This window comes from Dendrobates tinctorius, unplaced genomic scaffold (genome assembly GCF_039654945.1).
Source record: "Dendrobates tinctorius isolate UK_male_01 unplaced genomic scaffold, ASM3965494v1 ptg000111l, whole genome shotgun sequence".
NCBI lineage: Eukaryota > Metazoa > Chordata > Amphibia > Anura > Dendrobatidae > Dendrobates > Dendrobates tinctorius.
The window spans coordinates 25104429-25125025 of record NW_027361779.1 but is presented as its reverse complement, the minus strand read 5'-3'; the positions used below and the strand labels follow the sequence as shown (position 1 = coordinate 25125025).

Below are 20597 nucleotides of genomic sequence, written 5' to 3'. Positions count from 1 at the left end.
TCATCAGACCAGAGAATCTTGTTTCTCATAGTCTGGGAGTCCTTCATGTGTGTTTTAGCAAACTCTATGCGGGCTTTCATATATCTTGCACTGAGGAGAGGCTTCTGTCGGGCCACTCTGCCATCAAGGCCCGACTGGTGGAGGGCTAAAGTGATAGTTGACTTTGTGAAACTTTCTCACATCTCTCTACTGCATCTGTGGAGCTCAGCCACAGTGATCTTGGGGTTCTTCTTTACCTCTCTCACCAAGGCTCTTCTCCCACAATTGCTCAGTTTAGCTGGACGGCCAGGTCTAGGAAGACATCTGGTGGTCCCAAACTTCTTCCATGTAAGGATTATGGAGGCCACTGTACTCTTAGGAACCTTGAGTACTGCAGAAATTCTTTTGTAACCTTGGCCAGATCTGTGCCTTTCCACAATGCTGTCTTTGAGCTCCTTGGCAAGTTCCTTTGACCTCATGATTCTCATTTGGTCTGATATTGCACTGTGAGCTCTTATATAGACAGGTGTGTGCCTTTACAAATCAAGTCCTATCAGTTTAATAAAACACAACTGGACTCCAATGAAGGAGTAAATCCATCTTAAGGAGGATCACAAGGAAATGGACAGCATGTGACTTAAATATGAGTGTCTGAGCAAAGAGTCTGAGTACTTGTGACCATGTGATATTTCAGTTTTTCTTTCTTAATAAATTAGTAAAAATTTCTACAATTCTGTTTTTTTCCATCAAGATGGGGTGCAGAGTGTACATTAATGAGAAAAAAAATGAACTTTTTTGAATTTACCAAATAGCTGCAATGAAACAAAGAGTGAAAAATTTAAAGTGGTCTGAATACTTTCCGTACCCACTGTAGAAGTAGTGATGTGAGCACTTGTCCCTCCAGTAAGTGATTTGCATATGGATTCTGGGCTAGATTTCTCATTGACTGGAACATCGGATCTCTACAGAAAATATATAATCCTTATTGGGGGACATGCACCTATACAATCATATTATTACTTTCATTTGTAAAGAATGCTGACAGGTTCTCTTAACCCATTAATGACCGCCGATACACCTTTTAGCAGTGGCAGTTAAGGGTACCTTTTCCTCCTTGCCACTTTTTAATGGCGCAGAGAAATAAGGGTATAGCACCTCACAGCATCGGAAAATCACTGGATTCTCGTCTACCGGGGATAGCTGAGACCCTGGAGAACATGATCAGGGCCGGTTTTATGGTTCCCTGTCACGTGTTCACCGTTATTCACCGAATGACGGTGATCACAAAAAAAAAAAAAAATTTAGTTTTTCCATGTATTTGTCTCTCCTCTGATATGATCTAACATATCAGAGGAAATAGAAATGGGGTCCCCCGAGCTCCCCCAGTGCCTCCACCATCCTCGGACCCTCCTGCTCCATTCCACGGCCCTCCACATCATCTTCCTAAATGAAAATGGCGGGCACATGCACAGTGCACTCGCCAAGATCTGCCTACTGGTACCCAGCAACAATTGGATATTTCTCCTTCGCCTCATTGGGGGACACAGATACTGTGGGTGTATGCTTCTACCGCTTGGAGGCTGACACTAAGTGAAAAAAAGAGGTTAGCTCCTCCTCTGCCGTATACACCCTCGCCCCTATTGCGGGCGGCCCGCCCCCAGGCCTGGGCGGCGGTGGATAAATTTAGTCCCCGGCTTCGGAGACCGGCTAGGCCGCAGAGCCGGAAGTACCGCCCCTGGAGCGGTTTATATGCTGGCGGCCCGCCCCACAGCTGGTGGCGCGCGATTTTGGTGTGGAGGCGTCCAGGAATGTGGGGGCACAGGACTGGGGTAAGTGCTGCCCGAGAGGCCACGCTACAGAGAAAACGAGGTGCTACCTCCTCCCCCCCTCCCCATCAGCGGACAGATACAGCATGTCCGAAAAAGCAAAGACGCACACTTTTTTTTACGCTGCATGCATCTGTTGTTGGGCTGCCTTTCCAAGGGCACAGAGCAAGCGATTATGCGAAGCCTGCGAGTCCGAACGCGCCAAGGAGCCCTCCCCTGCGACTGTGACCGAGGTCCCGAACCCCCCGGAGTGGGCCCTATCACTGTCACAGTCCATGGCGTTGCTAACAAGGGCAATCAAGTCCCTTCAGGCTCCAGATAGGGGCAGGGACAGTGGCTCGCCAGCCTTAGAAGGAACCTCCACCTCACTAGAGCCTTCGGCCTGCAGGGGCCGCTCTCATTCCAGGCAGACCCGGGGGAAGAGAATCCACGCGGTGTCGCCCAGTCCATTCGGTGCTTTGGCATCCATAAGTTCTGCTTCTCGCTCCCCTGTTTTGGACCTCAAACTTCTGAACAAATTCATCAGGGTCAGACATTTCCGGATGGAGTCTCTCCGTTCAGTCATATCGGCCATGGAGCAGGGAGAATACTTGGCCTCGGTCGACATCCAGGACGCATATCTGCATATTCCCATCTTTCCTCCTCATCAAAGGTTCCTGCGTTTCGCCATCAACGGTCGACATTTTCAGTTCGTGGTGCTACCTTTCGGGTTAGCCACGGCTTCCAGAGTGTTCACAAAGGTTATGGCAGTTGTTATGGCCATATTGCATTCTCGAGGCATAGTCGTCTTGCCTTACTTGGATGACCTATTGGTCAAGGGCCCTTCAAGATGGGCATGCGAGGGAAATGTCAACATCACGCTAGATACTCTTGCCCGCTTAGGGTGGTTGGTCAATGCGAAGAAGTCATCCCTTGTGCCAGCTCAGAGGATTTCCTTCTTAGGAATGGTCTTCGACACTTGCCGAGGTTTGGTGATTCTCCCTCAGGAAAGAGCCCTAGCTCTCCGGCAGGGAGTTCGGACTCTTCGCCAACCAGTCCCTCATACCATTCATTTCGGGATGAGGATTCTAGGAAGAATGGTGGCAGCAATGGATGCAATACCGTTCGCCCAGTTCCATTTTCGCCCCCTGCAGCACGCTCTCTTGTCAGCCTGGGACAAGTATCTATTTACGCTTGATCCGCGGTGCCGACTGTCCTCTCAAGTCAGGCAGTCGCTCGGATGGTGGATAACCAGTTCCTCTCTGACCCAGGGGAAACCATTCCCCCCAGACCATTGGTTGGTGATAACAACCGACGCCAGTCTCCTTGGCTGGGGAGCGGTTTTTCGCCACCACACGACCCAGGGACGGTGGTCGCCACAGGAGGCACACCTCCCGATCAACTTATTGGAGATATGAGCAATTCGGCTGGCTCTGCAGCAGTTTCATCACTTCTTAGCAGGCCGCCCCGTCCGGTTCCAATCTGACAACGCCACGGCAGTGGCTTACATAAATCACCAAGGGGGCACCCGCAGCAGAGCAACCATGCGCGAGGTGGGGCACTTTCTTCAGTGGGCCGAAGCAAACCACTCGCTGATTTCGGCAGTCCACATCCCGGGCGAGGAAAACTGGGCGGCAGACTTTCTCAGCCGGCAGGGTCTTGTATCTGGAGAGTGGTCACTACATCCCGAGGTCTTCAAGCAGTTTTGTCAACTGTGGGGAACTCCGGATGTGGACCTGATGGCGTCCACAGTGAACGCCAAGGTCCCCACATATGTCGCTCGGGCCAGGGACCCACAAGCAATCGCTGTGGATGCGTTGGTTCTGCCATGGAACCAGTTTCGCCTCCCATATCTATTTCCCCCACTGCCACTACTCCCTAGAGTCATCAAAAAGATCAAGACGGAAGGGGTTCCGGCGATTCTGCTGGCCCCGGACTGGCCCCGTCGAGCGTGGTACGCAGATCTAATACAGCTGCTCACCGACGTTCCTTGGTGACTGCCAGAGCGCCCAGATCTACTTTCTCAAGGGCCGATTTGCCACCTGAACTCAGGGGCCCTGTGTTTGACGGCATGGCCGTTGAATCTTGGATTCTAACCCAGGCAGGGTTTGGGAGCAAGGTGGTCGCTACAATGGTTAGCGCCCGGAAGCCTGCTTCAGCTCGAATTTACCACCACACCTGGAAGGTGTTCTTTGCTTGGTGTCGAGGCCGGAGTGTTTCTCCACTGAGATTCTCGATTCTCAACATCTTGGCCTTTCTCCTGTCGGGCCTAGACTCAGGCTTGGCCCCAATTTCCCTCAGGAAATAAATATCGGCCTTATCCGTCCTGTTCCAGCGCAGAATTGCTACCAATTTGCAGGTTAAGATTTTCATCCAGGGAGTCTCCCACTTGGTACCTCCCTATAAGGCGCCTATGGACGCCTGGGACCTTAACCTGGTCGTAAGTGTTCTGCAGGAAGCTCCATTTGAACCACTTCAGGATGTCTCTTTGAGGTACCTTTCCTGGAAAGTGGTGATCCTAGTGGCCATCACTTCTATCAGGCGGTTTCAGAGCTGGCGGCCCTATCCTGCCGAGCTCCGTTCCTCACTTTCCATAAGGATAAGGTGGTGCTCAGACCAGCCCCTCCTTTTCTGCCGAAAGTCGTGTCCTCATTTCACATTAATTAGGATGTTGTCTTGCCTTCATTTTGTCCAGCATCAGTGCACCGTGTGGAAAAGGCTCTTCACACGTTAGACCTGGTAAGAGCCCTCCGGAAGTACGTGTCAAGGACGGCACCCTTTCGTCAGACGGACACGCTGTTCGTGCTCCCCAAAGGGCGCAGGAAGGGACTCGCTGCCTCGAAATTGACCATAGCCAGAAGGATTCGGTTGACTACTCAGGAGTCCTACCGCATTAGAGGCACGCCGATTCCAGCAGGGATCAGAGCGCAATCTACCCGGGCAGTGGAAGCCTTTTGGGCGCTTCGGCACCAGGTTTCGACGGAACAGGTTTGCAAGGCAGCAACCTGGTCCAGCCTGCACACATTTGCCAAACATTATAATATCCATGCTCAGGCCTCGGCGGATGCGAGCCTGGGTAGAAGGATTATCCAAGCAGCGGTAGTGCACCTTTAAACAAGAGGTGCATGTAGCTTGGATCGGTGAGTCAATCTCCCACGCAGGGACTGCTTTAGGACGTCCCACAGTATCTTTGTCCCCCAATGAGGCAAAGGAGAAACAGGGATTTTTGTGATAAACTCACCGTAAAATCCTTTTCTCCGAGACGCTCATTGGGGGACACAGCACCCACCCTATTAGCCAAGTTGGCTTCTATTTTGTTTAATTTATACGCATTTATCTGTGTGATAAGGGTGGTCTTTTTTCTGGATCTGTTGTACCTGTATTAAGGCTGATTTTGTTGTCCTCCTACTGCTTTGGCACCAAACTGATTTCCGCCTGCAATAGGGGCGAGGGTGTATACGGCGGAGGAGGAGCTAACCTCTTTTTTTCACTTAGTGTCAGCCTCCAAGCGGCAGAAGCATACACCCACAGTATCTGTGTCCCCCAATGAGCGTCTCGGAGAAAAGGATTTTACAGTGAGTTTATCACAAAAATCCCTGTTTTTCCTATTAGACCCTATCACAGTGATCAAAATAAAAAAAGTAAATCAAATCCCCACTTTGTCACTCACTTATAGAAAAATATTAAATTTAAAAAATTTTAATTTTTCCATTCTTTGCAGTTAAGGCTGGGGTTAGGGTTGTGTTAGGGTTATTGTTGGGGTTAGAGCTGTGGTTAGGGTTGTGTTAGAGTTGGGGTTAGGGTTGTGTTAGGGTAAGGGTTTTGTTAGGGTTAGGTTTGTGGTTAGGGTTAAGATTAGGTTTATTTGTTTGTTGGTGTTAAGGTTAGGTTTAGGGCTGTGTTAGGGTTGGAGTTAGAATTAGGGGGTTTTTAAAAGTAAAAAAAATGATGACGATATGACGGCTAGTGTTGAGCACAACTGCTCGCTACTTGGTGTCATTGGGTGCTTGGGTATGCACCGAGTATTGTAGAACCCCGCATGGTTTTTTTTGGGGGTGTCTAACAGCCACGAAACTTGCGGGGCAGGGACTCAAGCACCTGTGATATTCGGTGCATATCCAAGCACCCAGTGCAAACTGCAGTAGCAAGCACTTGTGCTCAACACTAATGACTACATATTCAATATGATGATCTAATGTTATCAAATCTGATATCTGTGACGTACATGTTGGTTAAAAATACTCACTATACCACTGGATAAAATACTTGAGGGGTGTGGTTTCCAAAATAGGGTCACTTGTGGGGGGTTTCAACTGTTTAGGCACATCAGAGGAACTCCAAACACGACATGGTGTCCGCCATCGATTCCAGCCAATTTTGCGTTCATAGTCAAATGGTGTTTCCTCCCTTCTGAGCCCTGCCATGTGCTCAAACAGTGGATTTACCCCACATATGGTGTTAGGAACGGCGGAATGCACTAAATGAAATAAATAAAGTGCGTTCGCCGCTCGGGGTCCACCGTGCAGAAGGTGTTATAACTGCTGCTGAGTAATGGCAGACGTGCTATATGGCAGTATAATGCGCACGTGGTTAAACGTCATCCAGGTGCGCAGAGCGATCACTGTTTAATCACAGAGATGCCAGTAGGGATAAACACAAAAAGGCTGAGCTTGTTAGCGTCACAGGTCTCAGATAAATGCACACACGGTATCAGGTCACAGGTGCAGGACCCAAGGCAGGAGGAACTGCGTCCGTCTAGACCTACCGTCTGTGCGGAGTCACTACTGCGGGCGCCAAAGAGAGCTGTAACTGCAGCGCGGCGTAGGATACTGCCGCGTGACGATAGTGCCTTGTGAGGTAGCACAATCGGACGCTAGTGTAGAGGCGCGGTTTGCACAGTGGCCTAAGGCTTGCCACTGACTGGCGCTGACTGCTGAACTAATTACCTATCCACATGCGTAATATCAGAGGGAAGGGGTTTCAAATGAGTCAGTCACCGGAATCATACATCCGTCACCATTCACACATCTAGCAAGTAAAGTCTATACTAACGCATGGCCGAACGGCCATGCGGTCCTTTTATAGCCGTGCACTGCCGGGACCTTCCAGACCTCTGAGATGGACCAGTCAGATCAGGGGAAGGACCTGAGCATGTGATTCCCAAGCTCCAATGGGAGATCGTCTCATGAGCATGCTCAGTGGAGCGGCAGCGGGACTTAGCCTCAGGAATGACTTGCTGCAAAGCAGTATGTGAGGCTCTGGACTCCCGTTGTGTAGCTACAGGAATCCGACGCTTAACATATGGGGTATCGGTGTACTCAGGACAAATTGCACAACAAATGTTGGGGTCCATTTTCTCCTGTTACCCTTTTGAAAACAAAAAACTTTGGGTCTAAATTAAATTTTTTGTGAAAAAAGTTAAGTGTTAATTCTTTCCTTCCACATTGCTTTGGTTCTCGTGAAACACCTGAAGGGTTAATAAACTTCTTGAATGTGATTTTGAGCACCTTTAGAGGTGCAGTTTTTAGAATGGTGTCACTTTTGGGTACTTTCTGTCATTGAGAACCCTTCAAATGTGATGTGGTCTCATCAAATGGTTTTGTAAATTTTCTTGGAAAAATGAGAAATCGCTGGTCAACTTTTAACAAACAAAATTATGTTTCCAAAATTGTGCTCATGTAAATTGACATGTGGGAAATATTATTTATTAACTATTTTGTGTGACATAACTCTCTGATTTGAGGGCACAAAAATTAAACGTTTGAAAATTTTCAAAATTTTTGCCAAATTTCCGTTTTTTTTTCCATAAATAAACGCAAGTCAAATCGAAGAAATTTTATCACTAACATGAAGTGCAATGTATCACGAAAAAACAGTCTCAGAATAGGTTGGATCCATTGAAGCGTTCCAGAGTTATAACCACATAAAGTGACAGTGCTGAAAATTGTAAAAAAATTGGCTTGGTCATTAAGGTCAAAATTGTCTCGGTCACTAAGGGGTTAAAGCAGTAGATACCCTTTTAACCATTGTTTGTTTGTTTTTTATTTCACAACTTATTTGCCATATCTGTATCTATCTGTCTGTGTGTCAATCTATCTATGGTTTGGGCGATGCATTAGCACAGTGCAGACAAGGTTATCTAGCAGCTTCGTAGTCTAAGGGTACCGTTACACTTAGCGATGCACCAGCGATCCCGACAACGATATGGATCGCTGGTGCATCGCTAAGTGGTCACTAGTGAGCTGCCACACAGGCAGATCTCACCAGCGACATCGCAGGGGTCAGGGGTCGTTACTTACCTGTCAGATGCGGCGATCCTGACATCCTCCCGCCCGCGTCCACGTGCCGCTCGCCGGCGCCACAGGAAGCCCAGCAGGAAGCGCCCAACGAGAAATGGTCCAGGACGTTCTCACACAATCAGCGATAATCAGTGGGGGAGCCGGTCGGAGGCAAGTATCACATGTAGCGATATCGCTAGCAATATCGCTGCCGCGTCACAAAGTCAGTGACTTTACAGCGATATTGCTAGCGATATCACTAAGTGTAACGGGCCCTTAAGTCATAGTGATAATGGGAATGGCATACTTGGGGGCCAGTCTTCTAAACAACTTGTGATTTGCAGGCAGGAGACACCTGTTTACATGTCGCAGCTCGTTACAATCACCTGTCTGTCATCAGGATACTACTCAGCGCATTCTGTTCTGTCAATGAGAAGAATCAGGTCAGTAGATCTTACTATCAAATCCTAGCGTAACTCTCCGGTCTTACCATCAAATTATAACTTTGCTTCTGGCATAATATTAAACAGAAGAAACTCATAAATTAGTAGCGACAAGTGGTTTATTCATCGTTTTAATGAAATGATGTTTTCTATTATAATGCATGACATGAGTATTGTTTTTGTGAACTCTGCAGGCTGGTGATACCCCGCTCCATGTCGCTGCTGCTCTCAACCATAGGAAGGTTATTAAAGTGCTTCTAGAAGCAGGAGCCGATGCTGCCCTCCTCAATAACGTAAGCATGCTGCTCACAAGGATTATGCGGTTATTATTAGGCTTATTGTGCTGTAACATAGGTGAATTACGGGTAAAATGAAATGGTTGCCTGTTAACCCTTTATGAATTTATGAATGGGTCATTGAAGACAAATACCTATTTTGTTCATGTAATTTAGTTATTCTGAGTGTCTGCGGCTTCTTTAGATGACACTACCAGATATGCATGCTTCGTTGCCACTACTTATGTTTAAGATTTTTTTTTTTGCCTGGAAATATGAGAAAAAACATAGAAATTAATTTAGAGAGGGTAGGCATTTTCTTTTGTTTCTTTTATTTAATTTGTGAGTTGTAGACTGCAGTATATTTCTGATCATTTTTGATGTATAATGTACAGGACCTCCAGGCCTCCTTGTAAAATCAGATGAGGTTTGTAAAACACTGTGGAATTAATGCTGCTATATAAATGAGTAAAATAAATAAATAAAATGACTGCATTAAATGTTAAAAGCCGTGAGTCATGGTTGCTGGATTCGTGCCTGTTGTAGTGGTTTGAAGAAGGAAAAATGTGTTATTTTTACCACTAATCTATTCCCTTATTATCTGTTACATGAGAAATCAGTAAATTATTGTTGTTTTTAGGAAGGCCAGATTGCTTTGGACACTGCACGCCACCACAATAATTCAGATGTGGCTCTTCTGCTCACAAAGGCCCCGCAGGTACTGTATTCAAATACACTGGATTATCAAGTTCTGGGATATTCTATGTGCACGGAGTTAGGAAAGAACTGCAGGTTTACCTGCCTTATACTACGTTATTTTACCCAATGAGAAATCCAGCGCTGTCTTATCTGTATCTTATGATGACCAGACACTCTGCAGTACTGATCCAACCAGAGGTTGGTGGCCCAATACAGCACAAAATGTTTTGGAACTGCTTATATGTGCATTATACTTCTAAATATATCTATGAAAGAAGTCTAGGTGCTGGACTTTATTTTTCATGCTTTTTTTTTTTTTTTTTTGCTGTGGACTACCCTACTTTGCATTGGGTGATATACAACAGAGTCTTTCCAAAACTTCAAGCGCGGTAAACACAAAAAGTACATCTGTCTGGGTGAATCTGGCCATAGCCTTTTACAAAGAACAGGAGCCATTGTGTCTACCAGATTTTACATAATTTGAACATTTGTGTCACAACAATAGAAAATCTCAGCTAGTGAAGAATAGTGAAGTGTCATTGCTTTTCTACCAGAATTCTTCTACATGTATGGCCAGCTTCCTGTTAGCAGGTCAGTTAAGTAATCCTTGGCATATTTTGTGCATTTAGAGCTTATAGTTTGCCCTTCCACTTGATGAATTACCAGGGCTTTTAAAGACAGATTTGTAAACTTTTCTTGTAGCGTACAATACCATAATTAATTTAATTACCTTTGATCATGGCACAGTATTATGGGGGGGGGGACTTTGGAAAAGTTGTTTTTTTCTGTTAAAACAATGTAGTAATCATTCAGGAGTTGTGGGAATGAAGTGAAAGAAAAAGAAGGAAGTTGAATTAAGAATGTATCCAGAAGAGGAAAAATGGAAATAAGCACAAGTTAACATTTATTGTAGAGTTCTCATGCCCTCAAACTTAGAGTCCCAAAGTAGGATGAAGGCTTTACAATGCCATCAAACACAAAGCATGTCCCCTGCGTGTGAGCTGCCCTGTCAACACAGTTGGGAACATATTATTTGCACACTTAGGCAGGGACCTGTCAATCTATGGTAGCAGACAGGTAGAAGCTGCTGGGTACCCACCTTTTTGACTAGTCTTCAGCAAAGTCTGATGCTATTGGCAGCTGCAGATGCAAAATAAAAAGTAATTAGAGGGTTTCTAGAGGATTAGAAAAAAAAATAAAGGAAGAAAATGTCATTATAAATAAATTACTACATAGGTTTAATAAGCAAATCACTTTTGTTCTGTCAAGAGAGCTTATCACTAGTACATCAAAATGGCCGCTGTCTTGTTACACGTATAAAAACCTGTCCTAGAATGTTAATAGGCCTGGTCTCCATTAGCATGTGCAGTAGATTGCTCTTCACCTTTCCCTTCATGTGTATGAACATGTTCTCCCAGTTATTCTTCTGTAATACTGGAGATACCAGGGTTACTGAGGTAAGAGGCTGTTCACACTATTGCCTACCATTTCCATCTGATCTAATACTGGTGATAGCAAGGATGCTGAGGTAAGAAGAGAATGCTCACACTGCTGTCCACCTGGTCTTTCTGATCTGGAGATGTCAAAGGAGCGGAACTAAGAAGGGACTGCATACACTGCTGTCTACCATGTGTATCTGATATAATAGCGCAGGTACCAGGGGTGTTGAGATAAGAAGAGGTTGCTGACTCTTCTGTCCACCCTGTCTAATCTAATACTGGAGATAACAGGGGTGCTGAAGTAAGAAGTAGCTGGTCAAACTTCTGTCCACCCTGTCTTTCTGATCTAGTAGTGGATATGCTAGTGGGTGCTAAGGTAAAAAAGAGGCTGCTCACACTGCGGTCCACCACGTCTATCTGATTTAGATGCCACAGGTGCTTAAGTAAGAAGAGGCCGTTCATACGGCAGTCTACCCTTCTACCCTGTCTTTCTTATCATATACTGTCGATAACAAGGGAACTGAGTTAAGAAGAGACTGCACAAACTGCTGTTCACCATGTGTATCTAATCTAATACTGGAGATACCAGAAGATGTCGAAGTAAGAAGAGGTTGCCCACTCTTCTATCGACCCTATCTGTCCTAATACTGGAGATACCAGAGGTGTTGAGGTAAGAACAAGCTACTCACACTGCTGTCCACCCTGTTTTTTTTTATCAAAGTCTACAGTCACACTATCAGTATTTGGTCAGTATTTCACATCAGTATTTGTAAGCCAAAACCAGGAGTGGGTGAAAAATGCAGAAGTGGTGCACATGTGTCTATTATGCTTTTATTCTGATTGTTCCTCACCATCTTTTGGATTATTTATACTGATGTACAATATTGACCAAATGCTCAATGTGTTACCATAGCCGAATACTGGATATGCCCGGGATGCTAAGAATAGACTGCTCACACTGCTGTCTCTGTCTATCTGATCTTATACTGCAGATACTAGTGGTGTTGAGGTAAGAAGAGGCTGCTCACACTGCTGTCCACCCTGTCTTTCCTGAATATAGAGCACTGTTGCGACTTGAAGGCAAGCTATACTACATACTGTCAACCTATACCAAGAGAAAAACGAAGGAACATGATCCCAAAATATAACAAATTTTATTGCACCATGATAAAAAGTATATATCATACAACACCGTATCTTAATAATACAATACAGAGTATAGAAGGGGAGAAAAATACCTCACCCTAATATCAGCAAACTTATGGTTAATGGATTGGAGACGAACTGTATTAAGGTACCCTGCACCTAAATAGGGCGCAGCACAGATCTATTGTATATTGCTGTACTGAATATGCAGCCTAAGGTGACCAATAAGATGCAGCAGATTGCTATAACAAAAGGCACGCAAAAATAATCGCCATATAAAAAAGTACCAATGTACCTGTAGTCATGCTGTCACCCAGGTGGAGGGAACCTATAACACACCCCAACGCGCATTTCACCGCCTCTTTAGTTTCATCAGGAGGTAAGTAAGCAGCATATCTGATTCCTGATATAGCTCCTGCATGGATCACTGACCGCCCACAGCTGTGTGCGGCGCGTCACCGCCATGTTGTGACGCGGCAAGGGAGGCGGCGCTCAAGACGCGCGTCACAGAGTCACATGGTCCGGTCATGTGACCAGGCATGTTGCTATGCGACGCGACGCCCCATAGAGCACCAGCCGCCCCGCCGCAGCACAGCGCATGCGTGGTGCGCGCTCAAGCCTGTGGGAACGGAGGATATCTATGTTTCTTCTTTATGGACATTGTAATGGAAATAGGCTATACCTCAAAACCACCCCCACATAGAACCAACATCACATAGATAAACGGGAGGGACAGAGAGGATGAAATACCATGCCTATATAGTCAAAAAATATATCTAAATCCATTTACTATAGTTGTAATAATCGAGGTAAATTTTACCTCAAAACGCCCCCATATAATGGATAAAGAAAGGGGGAGGATAATAATGTAAGTGACCACATCACCACATCAATAACCTGTAATAGGATCAAAATCAAACATAATTTTAGCTACATAGATCACCATATGCTAATACATACAGAATATCATACAATCTTTGACTGTATACAAATACAATTGTACAAAATATTTATATATTTAGCATAGAATCATCAGATTATCATAACCAATATGGAGAGAAAATATGCAGTATACAAATTTGCTTGATATTGTTTTCTTTTGATCCAAGGCCATATCCCTCCATCTAGGTCCATAGAGCCAGTAGTAGATCCAAACACTAAGGAGCGAACTCCCTTGTGTGATACAGAAATCAGAACTTCAGTGTGTTGATATGTACTAGAAGAAATTGTTAAAACAACATAAAATTAACACTGAACACACACAAAGAACAAAAGACAATTAAAATTCGCGCCTACTATAAAAAGGACTTGAAGCTCAATGTTTCATTGGGGCCCTTCGGGGCACATGTATCGAGCACAACCATCCATTTAGTTTCTTTTTTAAGCAATTCCCTCTTGTAGTCACCCCCCCCGAGTCGAGTACCCAATTATACCCTATCAATTCCCTTCACCTTAAGCCATTTGGGGTCACTTTTATGACATGCATGAAAGTGTCTAGGTATAGCTTTTAGGATTGTTAGATCTTGCACCGCCACTGCATTTTTAATATCTCTCACATGTTCGAGAATCCTAATTCTCAATTGTCGAGTTGTCATCCCAATATATATAAGCCCACAAGGGCAAGATGCATAATATACATCCATATGCGTAGTACATGTAACGTGATGTGTGATGTTATATGTCCTCGTGGCCTCACTGTTATTAAAAGTAAATGCCCTCTCAACATATTTGCAGGCTGAACAATTGCCGCATTGAAAACTTTCCCACCTAGGGCCAATTCGTTCTGAAAAAAATGATTTCTGTGGAGTCACATAGTGGCTCCTTGTGAGGAGGTCCTTCAAATTTTTTGATCGTCTCCAAGTTACACTTGGATGGGTGGGTAAGACTTTACATAAGTCTTCATCGGCTCTAAGAATGGGCCAATGTTTCCGGAGTATATCCATAACATCCGTCCACCTTGAATTAAAAGTAGTTATAAGACGTACTGGTTGTTCTGCTGTCTTCATCTTACGTTTATGTACTAATAGCTGATTTCTGGGAGTAAATTGAGCTCTCCTATATCCGGCCCTATTTGTTTTATGGTTGTACCCTCTTTGTTGAAGATTAGAAGAGAGAGTCTTAGCTTGTTTCTGAAATTTGGCGTCATCTGAACATATACGCTTCATGCGCAGGAATTGACCCACCGGTATCGCCCTAACCATCTGCGGATGATGTGCCGAGGTGGCGTGAAGGAGAGAGTTTGTTGCTGTGCTTTTCCAAAAAACATCAGTTGTATTAAATTTAAATTGGCCAACCTCCAACATAACATCCAAAAACTCAATTTTATCCTTACTACATTTGAAGGTTAATTTGATGTTTAGTTGATTGTCATTCAATTCTCCCATAAATGAATTTAAGGAGGTCTCTGAACCTTGCCATATAAACAATATATCATCGATATAGCGAGACCATGAGATTACGGCAGAGAAGTCCTCCAAATTATATACAATTTCTCTTTCCCACAGCCCCAGGAACAAATTAGCATACGAAGGCGCACAAGTCGCCCCCATTGCTGTGCCCTGGAGCTGTAGGAAAAATCTATCCTTAAAAGTAAAAAAATTATGCGTCAAACTAAATTTTAATAAATCCAAAATAAAATTAACCAAATTATTATCTAAATCAGTCATATTTAAGAAGGAGCTCGATGCCGCAATCCCATGGTCATGGCATATCGATGTATATAAAGACTCGACATCACATGTTACTAAGAACATATCTGGTTCTAGTTGTACACCATTGAGTCGTTTCAAGATGTCAGTTGTATCTTTAATGTATGATGGCAAGGTTTCCACACACCGCTGTAAGTAGAAATCAGTAAACCTGCAAACTCTCTCGTTCAAACCCCCTATCCCCGAGACGATCGGGCGACCCGGTGGGTCTTGCAGATTTTTATGGATTTTTGGCGTCAAGTAGAACGTTAGAACCACTGGTGATGTGGTGATTAGTCCTTCCAACATTCTATTCGTTATTATGCCCTCCTGTTGTGCTCGATGCAAAATGAAATCCAATTCCACCTTAAATGTTTTTAGTGGATTGGAGTCCAACTTCTTATAGCACTGTCGATCATTCAATTGCCTGAAAGCCTCACGCTGATACATAGTGCACGGCCAGACCACAGCATTTCCCCCCTTATCTGCTGGCTTAATAACTATGTCCTTCATATTTCTGAGCTCATAAATTGCCCTATTTTCGACAGTCGTTAGATTAAATGATGATCTATTCTCTGGTATCAACAGTAAATCCTTTTTAACCAGTTTAGTAAAAATATCAATATTAGGACAGATACCTGAGGGGGGAAAATGTTGCGACCTGGTGTGCAAATACGTAGGAAATCGTACATCCTCCGAATCAGTCTGTTCAGCAAGTAACGCCTCCAAATCAGCCAGAGCTGCTTGTTCTAAATTTGTAGGAAAGATATTATTTGATTGATTAGCAAAATATTTCTTAAAAGCCAACTTCCTAGCAAATAACTCTACATCTTTAATCATGGTAAAATAATCAAACTTGACTGATGGAGAAAAAGTGAAACCTCTCTCTAACACCATAGTCTGTGCAGGAGACAAGGGGGTATCAGATAAATTAATTACCTTTAAATTTATCGTGTCTTTTTGTATTGTCTTTTGTGATAGTTGCGTGTTCGAATTGGAGGGAATGGATCTGTAATGGATCTGTGGGGAGGTTGTTCGCCACTTGTTCCCTCTCCTACCCCACTCCGCTTTCCTAAAAAAATTTCTCCACATTGTTGTTCTTCTGTTGTGCTTGAGGCAATTGATGAGGACCGTGAAGGTGGTCTGGATCGTGATCTATTATATTGCCACTTATACACCCTATTAGTGGAGTAGTCTTGTGAATCTCTCTGAAATTTATGTAATTTTATTGCCTGAATCTCCTTCTCCTATTTTATTAAGCTCGACATCCAATTCTTTGTCAAACTTAGCACAATCCTCAGGTGTAAGAGCGAGTTGGATCTTATTTTTGACAGCATCTATTTCACCCTCAATCGTTTCAAGCGCCTTCCTATCGCAACCAATCAATAGTTCTAATAGTGTTCTAGAACACTTAGTAAGTGTTTCCTCCCATTTTCCAGTAAATATTGGATCATTCATTTCCAATGTAGGGTAGATTTGAATCCTTAACCCTCTAGGGAGAATATCTTTTTGGAGATAATTCTCCAGAGACACTTTGTTCCACCAAAGTTTAGTGCGCTTTTTTAAAAGACCTTTAATATTGAGCTTCAAGTCCTTGATATCACAGTTCTCTGCTTCCACAACTACCTTGTTACCAAATAAGGACCCTAATTGGGGGATCCAATTTTTGTCACGTTTTCTAAAATCCATATACTCTGTATTTGAGGCATCTGCAACACAGATAAATTAAGCCAATGAGATTCCAAACAAATATAAACCTCAAATTATATTCAGTAATGATCCCTTCACTTATAGAACACTATACCAAAAGAGAAAAACGAAGGAACATGATCCCAAAATATAACAAATTTTATTGCACCATAATAAAAAGTATATATCATACAACACCGTATCTTAATAATACAATACAGAGTATAGAAGGGGAGAAAAATACCTCACCCTAATATCAGCAAACTTATGGTTAATGGATTGGAGACGAACTGTATTAAGGTACCCTGCACCTAAATAGGGCGCAGCACAGATCTATTGTATATTGCTGTACTGAATATGCAGCCTAAGGTGACCAACAAGATGCAGCAGATTGCTATAACAAAAGGCACACAAAAATAATCGCCATATAAAAAAGTACCAATGTACCTGTAGTCATGCTGTCACCCAGGTGGAGGGAACCTATAACACACCCCAACGCGCGTTTCACCGCCTCTGTAGTTTCATCAGGAGGTAAGTAAGCAGCATATCTGATTCCTAATATAGCTCCTGCATGGATCACTGACCGCCCACAGCTGTGTGCGGCGCGTCACCGCCATGTTGTGACGCGGCAAGGGAGGCGGCGCTCAAGACGCGCGTCACAGAGTCAAATGGCTTAAGGTGAAGGGAATTGATAGGGTACAATTGGGTACTCGGGGGGGTGACTACAAGAGGGAATTGCTTAAAAAAGAAACTAAATGGATGGTTGTGCTCGATACATGTGCCCCGAAGGGCCAAAATGAAACATTGAGCTTCAATTCCTTTTTATAGTAGGCGCGAATTTTAATTGTCTTTTGTTCTTTGTGTGTGTTCAGTGTTAATTTTATGTTGTTTTAACAATTTCTTCTAGTACATATCAACACACTGAAGTTCTGATTTCTGTATCACACAAGGGAGTTCGCTCCTTAGTGTTTGGATCTACTTCTGGCTCTATGGACCTAGATGGAGGGATATGGCCTTGGATCAAAAGAAAACAATATCAAGCAAATTTGTATACTGCATATTTTCTCTCCATATTGGTTATGATAATCTGATGATTCTGTGCTAAATATATAAATATTTTGTACAATTGTATTTGTATACAGTCAAAGATTGTATGATATTCTGTATGTATTAGCATATGGTGATCTATGTAGCTAAAATTATGTTTGATTTTGATCCTATTACAGGTTATTGATGTGGTGATGTGGTCACTTACATTATTATCCTCCCCCTTTCTTTATCCATTGTATGGGGGCGTTTTGAGGTAAAATTTACCTCGATTAGAACAACTATAGTAAATGGATTTAGATATATTTTTTGACTATATAGGCATGGTATTTCATCCTCTCTGTCCCTCCCGTTTATCTATGTGATGTTGGTTCTATATGGGGGTGGTTTTGAGGTATAGCCTATTTCCATTACAATGTCCATAAAGAAGAAACATAGATATCCTCCGTTCCCACAGGCTTGAGCGCGCACCATGCATGCGCTGTGCTGCGGCGGGGCGGCTGGTGCTCTATGGGGCGTCGCGTTGCATAGCAACATGCCCGGTCACATGACCGGACCATGTGACTCTGTGACGCGCGTCTTGAGCGCCGCCTCCCTTGCCGCGTCACAACATGGCGGTGACGCGCCGCACACAGCTGTGGGCGGTCAGTGATCCATGCAGGAGCTATATTAGGAATCAGATATGCTGCTTACTTACCTCCTGATGAAACTGCAGAGGCGGTGAAACGCGCGTCGGGGTGTGTTATAGGTCCCCTCCACCTGGGTGGCAGCATGACTACAGGTACATTGGTACTTTTTTATATGGTGATTATTTTTGTGTGCCTTTTGTTATAGCAATCTGCTGCATCTTGTTGGTCACCTTAGGCTGCATATTCAGTACAGCAATATACAATAGATCTGTGCTGCGCCCTATTTAGGTGCAGGGTTCCTTTATACAGTTCGTCTCCAATCCATTAACCATAAGTTTGCTGATATTAGGGTGAGGTATTTTTCTCCCCTTCTATACTCTGTATTGTATTATTAAGATACGGTGTTGTATGATATATACTTTTTATTATGGTGCAATAAAATTTGTTATATTTTGGGATCATGTTCCTTCGTTTTTCTCTTTTGGTATAGTGTTCTATAAGTGAAGGGATCATTATTGAATAGAATTTGAGGTTTATATTTGTTTGGAATCTCATACTGTCAACCTATGTCTTGGTCACAATAACAAAGCTTGCTACTGCATATGCTCTCAAACACCTTTCCTATTGCTATTCTAGGACATCTTTCTGTTAGTATGACAAGACTGTGGCCATTTTGATGTACTACTGTGATTACTTCTCAAGAAAAAACACAATTAATTTGTTAATTAAAAGTATTTAGGAATTTGTTTACAATGACATTACTTTTCTTTATATTTTTATATCACCTAATACCGCCTTTAAGACTATTTGCAAAGTTGCTTAATTTATATTTATTGGCAGATGTAAACTGTGATTATTGCAATAATTTTGAAATTACATAAATAATGTTGATATTTTCATACATGTGTATTATGAATGGCATCTTTTAATAGGTTTTACGATTTAGCCGTGGCAGAAGCTTGAGGAAGAAAAGAGAAAAGCTAAAGGAGGAAAGACGGACTCAGTCAGTTCCAAGGGAAGATATTGCAGACAGTAAAGTATGTATTTACTGTAATGTTTCTTGACACTTTAATGGTTCCAGCCTGTTCTATACAGACACAGATGCACTTATCAATGTGAATGTAATAATATCCTGCCTGTATGGTGCTATTAGAGTGAGGATGGTAAATCTGAGGGAGTTGGCAGGATTATTTCCTGTCATATTATTGAATCAGGAGTTCATTTCCATCAAAGAGATCTTTTATTTGTGAATGCATTCAGTTTATTATGTTTTCTCATAGGAGTCTATTGGAAAAGTCATCTTTTGGATTTCATTATGTTAAAGTTAGATATTTCTGGCATAATATTTTTTTTTTATGTCATAACTGTCCTTGCAGGCCAGCGTATCAGCAGCTGATGATACCCACAGTAGTGAGCAAGCTGTGACCAAACAGGGGGATGGCAAAGATGAACAGCGAGCTTCAAGTGCAGCGAATAAACAAAGGAAAGGAAAAAGACCAAAACCAAAAGAAAAGGTACAAGATGGTATTGTCACCGCCTTACAACATGAATGTTAACTCTGCTACTATTACAGCACTCTGATTATACATATACCCCAAATATCTTCCCTCAAATTCGCAAAGTCACCTTTTGGCGATTGTGTAAAGCAGTTAAATGGTTATTCTCAAAAATAACTTGCTGATGGGTCCCACTGCTGATGTAGTCGTCAATCCCGAGATAGGAATTCTGCACTGCCGTATTTAATTGAGGTGCACATGACTAGCCTTGGTTCCATAAATTCTCTATGAGACTATTGGAGAAAGCGGAGCACTGGACCCAGCTATTTGCAGCAGTCCTATTAACAATGAATGTAGCAGAGGCCAAGCATTCAAGATGAGGTTGCAAAGCCTGGTTTTTGGGATCGCTGGGGTTCCAACCAAGTTCTCTCTTATCTGTAGCTTGTTTTTTCGATAATAACCTTTAGCTAATGTAAAATGTATGCCTAAGGTGTGAGGCCTAGGCTTAAATGGAGCTGAGCTCCGATACCATGCACAAACCTTGGATAGGAGTGGTGCTACTTCTGGAAAAAAGATTACTCCTTTTTGTTATTCTGGACTAATCAAAAACCTAAGGTGACTCTAATAATAGGTATATCTTATGTTAGTGTTCCCCAAATCCGATCCTCAAAGCTCAACAACAGTTTATGTTTTCAGGATTTTCTTAGTGTTGCCCAGGTGATAATTGCATGACCTGGACAGGCAAGAATTCCATCACCTGTGCAATATGCAATACTAAGGAAATCCTGAAAACATGACCTGTTGGTGGCACTTGAGGACTTGAGTTGAGGAAAAATGCTTTATATTATTAATGTGGGAGCAGTTTACTTGCTCTTTTTCTATTTGCTTAAATAGTGGAAAAACTCCAACTAAATTAAATGGATTGTCCTGATCAAAATGTTTGGCCCCATTAAAATAATAAAGCCTATGCTTACCTCCTGTGCCG

General features: G+C 43.2%; 1 protein-coding gene across 6 annotated transcripts in view; it reads left to right on the top strand.

Moving 5' to 3' along the window:
* ANKRD6 (ankyrin repeat domain 6) overlaps positions 1 to 20597 on the top strand; it is a 238102-nt gene that overhangs the window by 204062 nt on the left and 13443 nt on the right. For all 6 annotated transcript variants that reach the window (XM_073589567.1, XM_073589568.1, XM_073589569.1 and 3 more), the window contains 5 exons: positions 8407 to 8505; positions 8700 to 8798; positions 9421 to 9498; positions 19049 to 19153; positions 19493 to 19630. In XM_073589567.1, coding sequence (XP_073445668.1) covers positions 8407 to 8505; positions 8700 to 8798; positions 9421 to 9498; positions 19049 to 19153; positions 19493 to 19630 — 519 coding nt within the window. The remainder of the gene's footprint in view (positions 1 to 8406; positions 8506 to 8699; positions 8799 to 9420; positions 9499 to 19048; positions 19154 to 19492; positions 19631 to 20597) is intronic.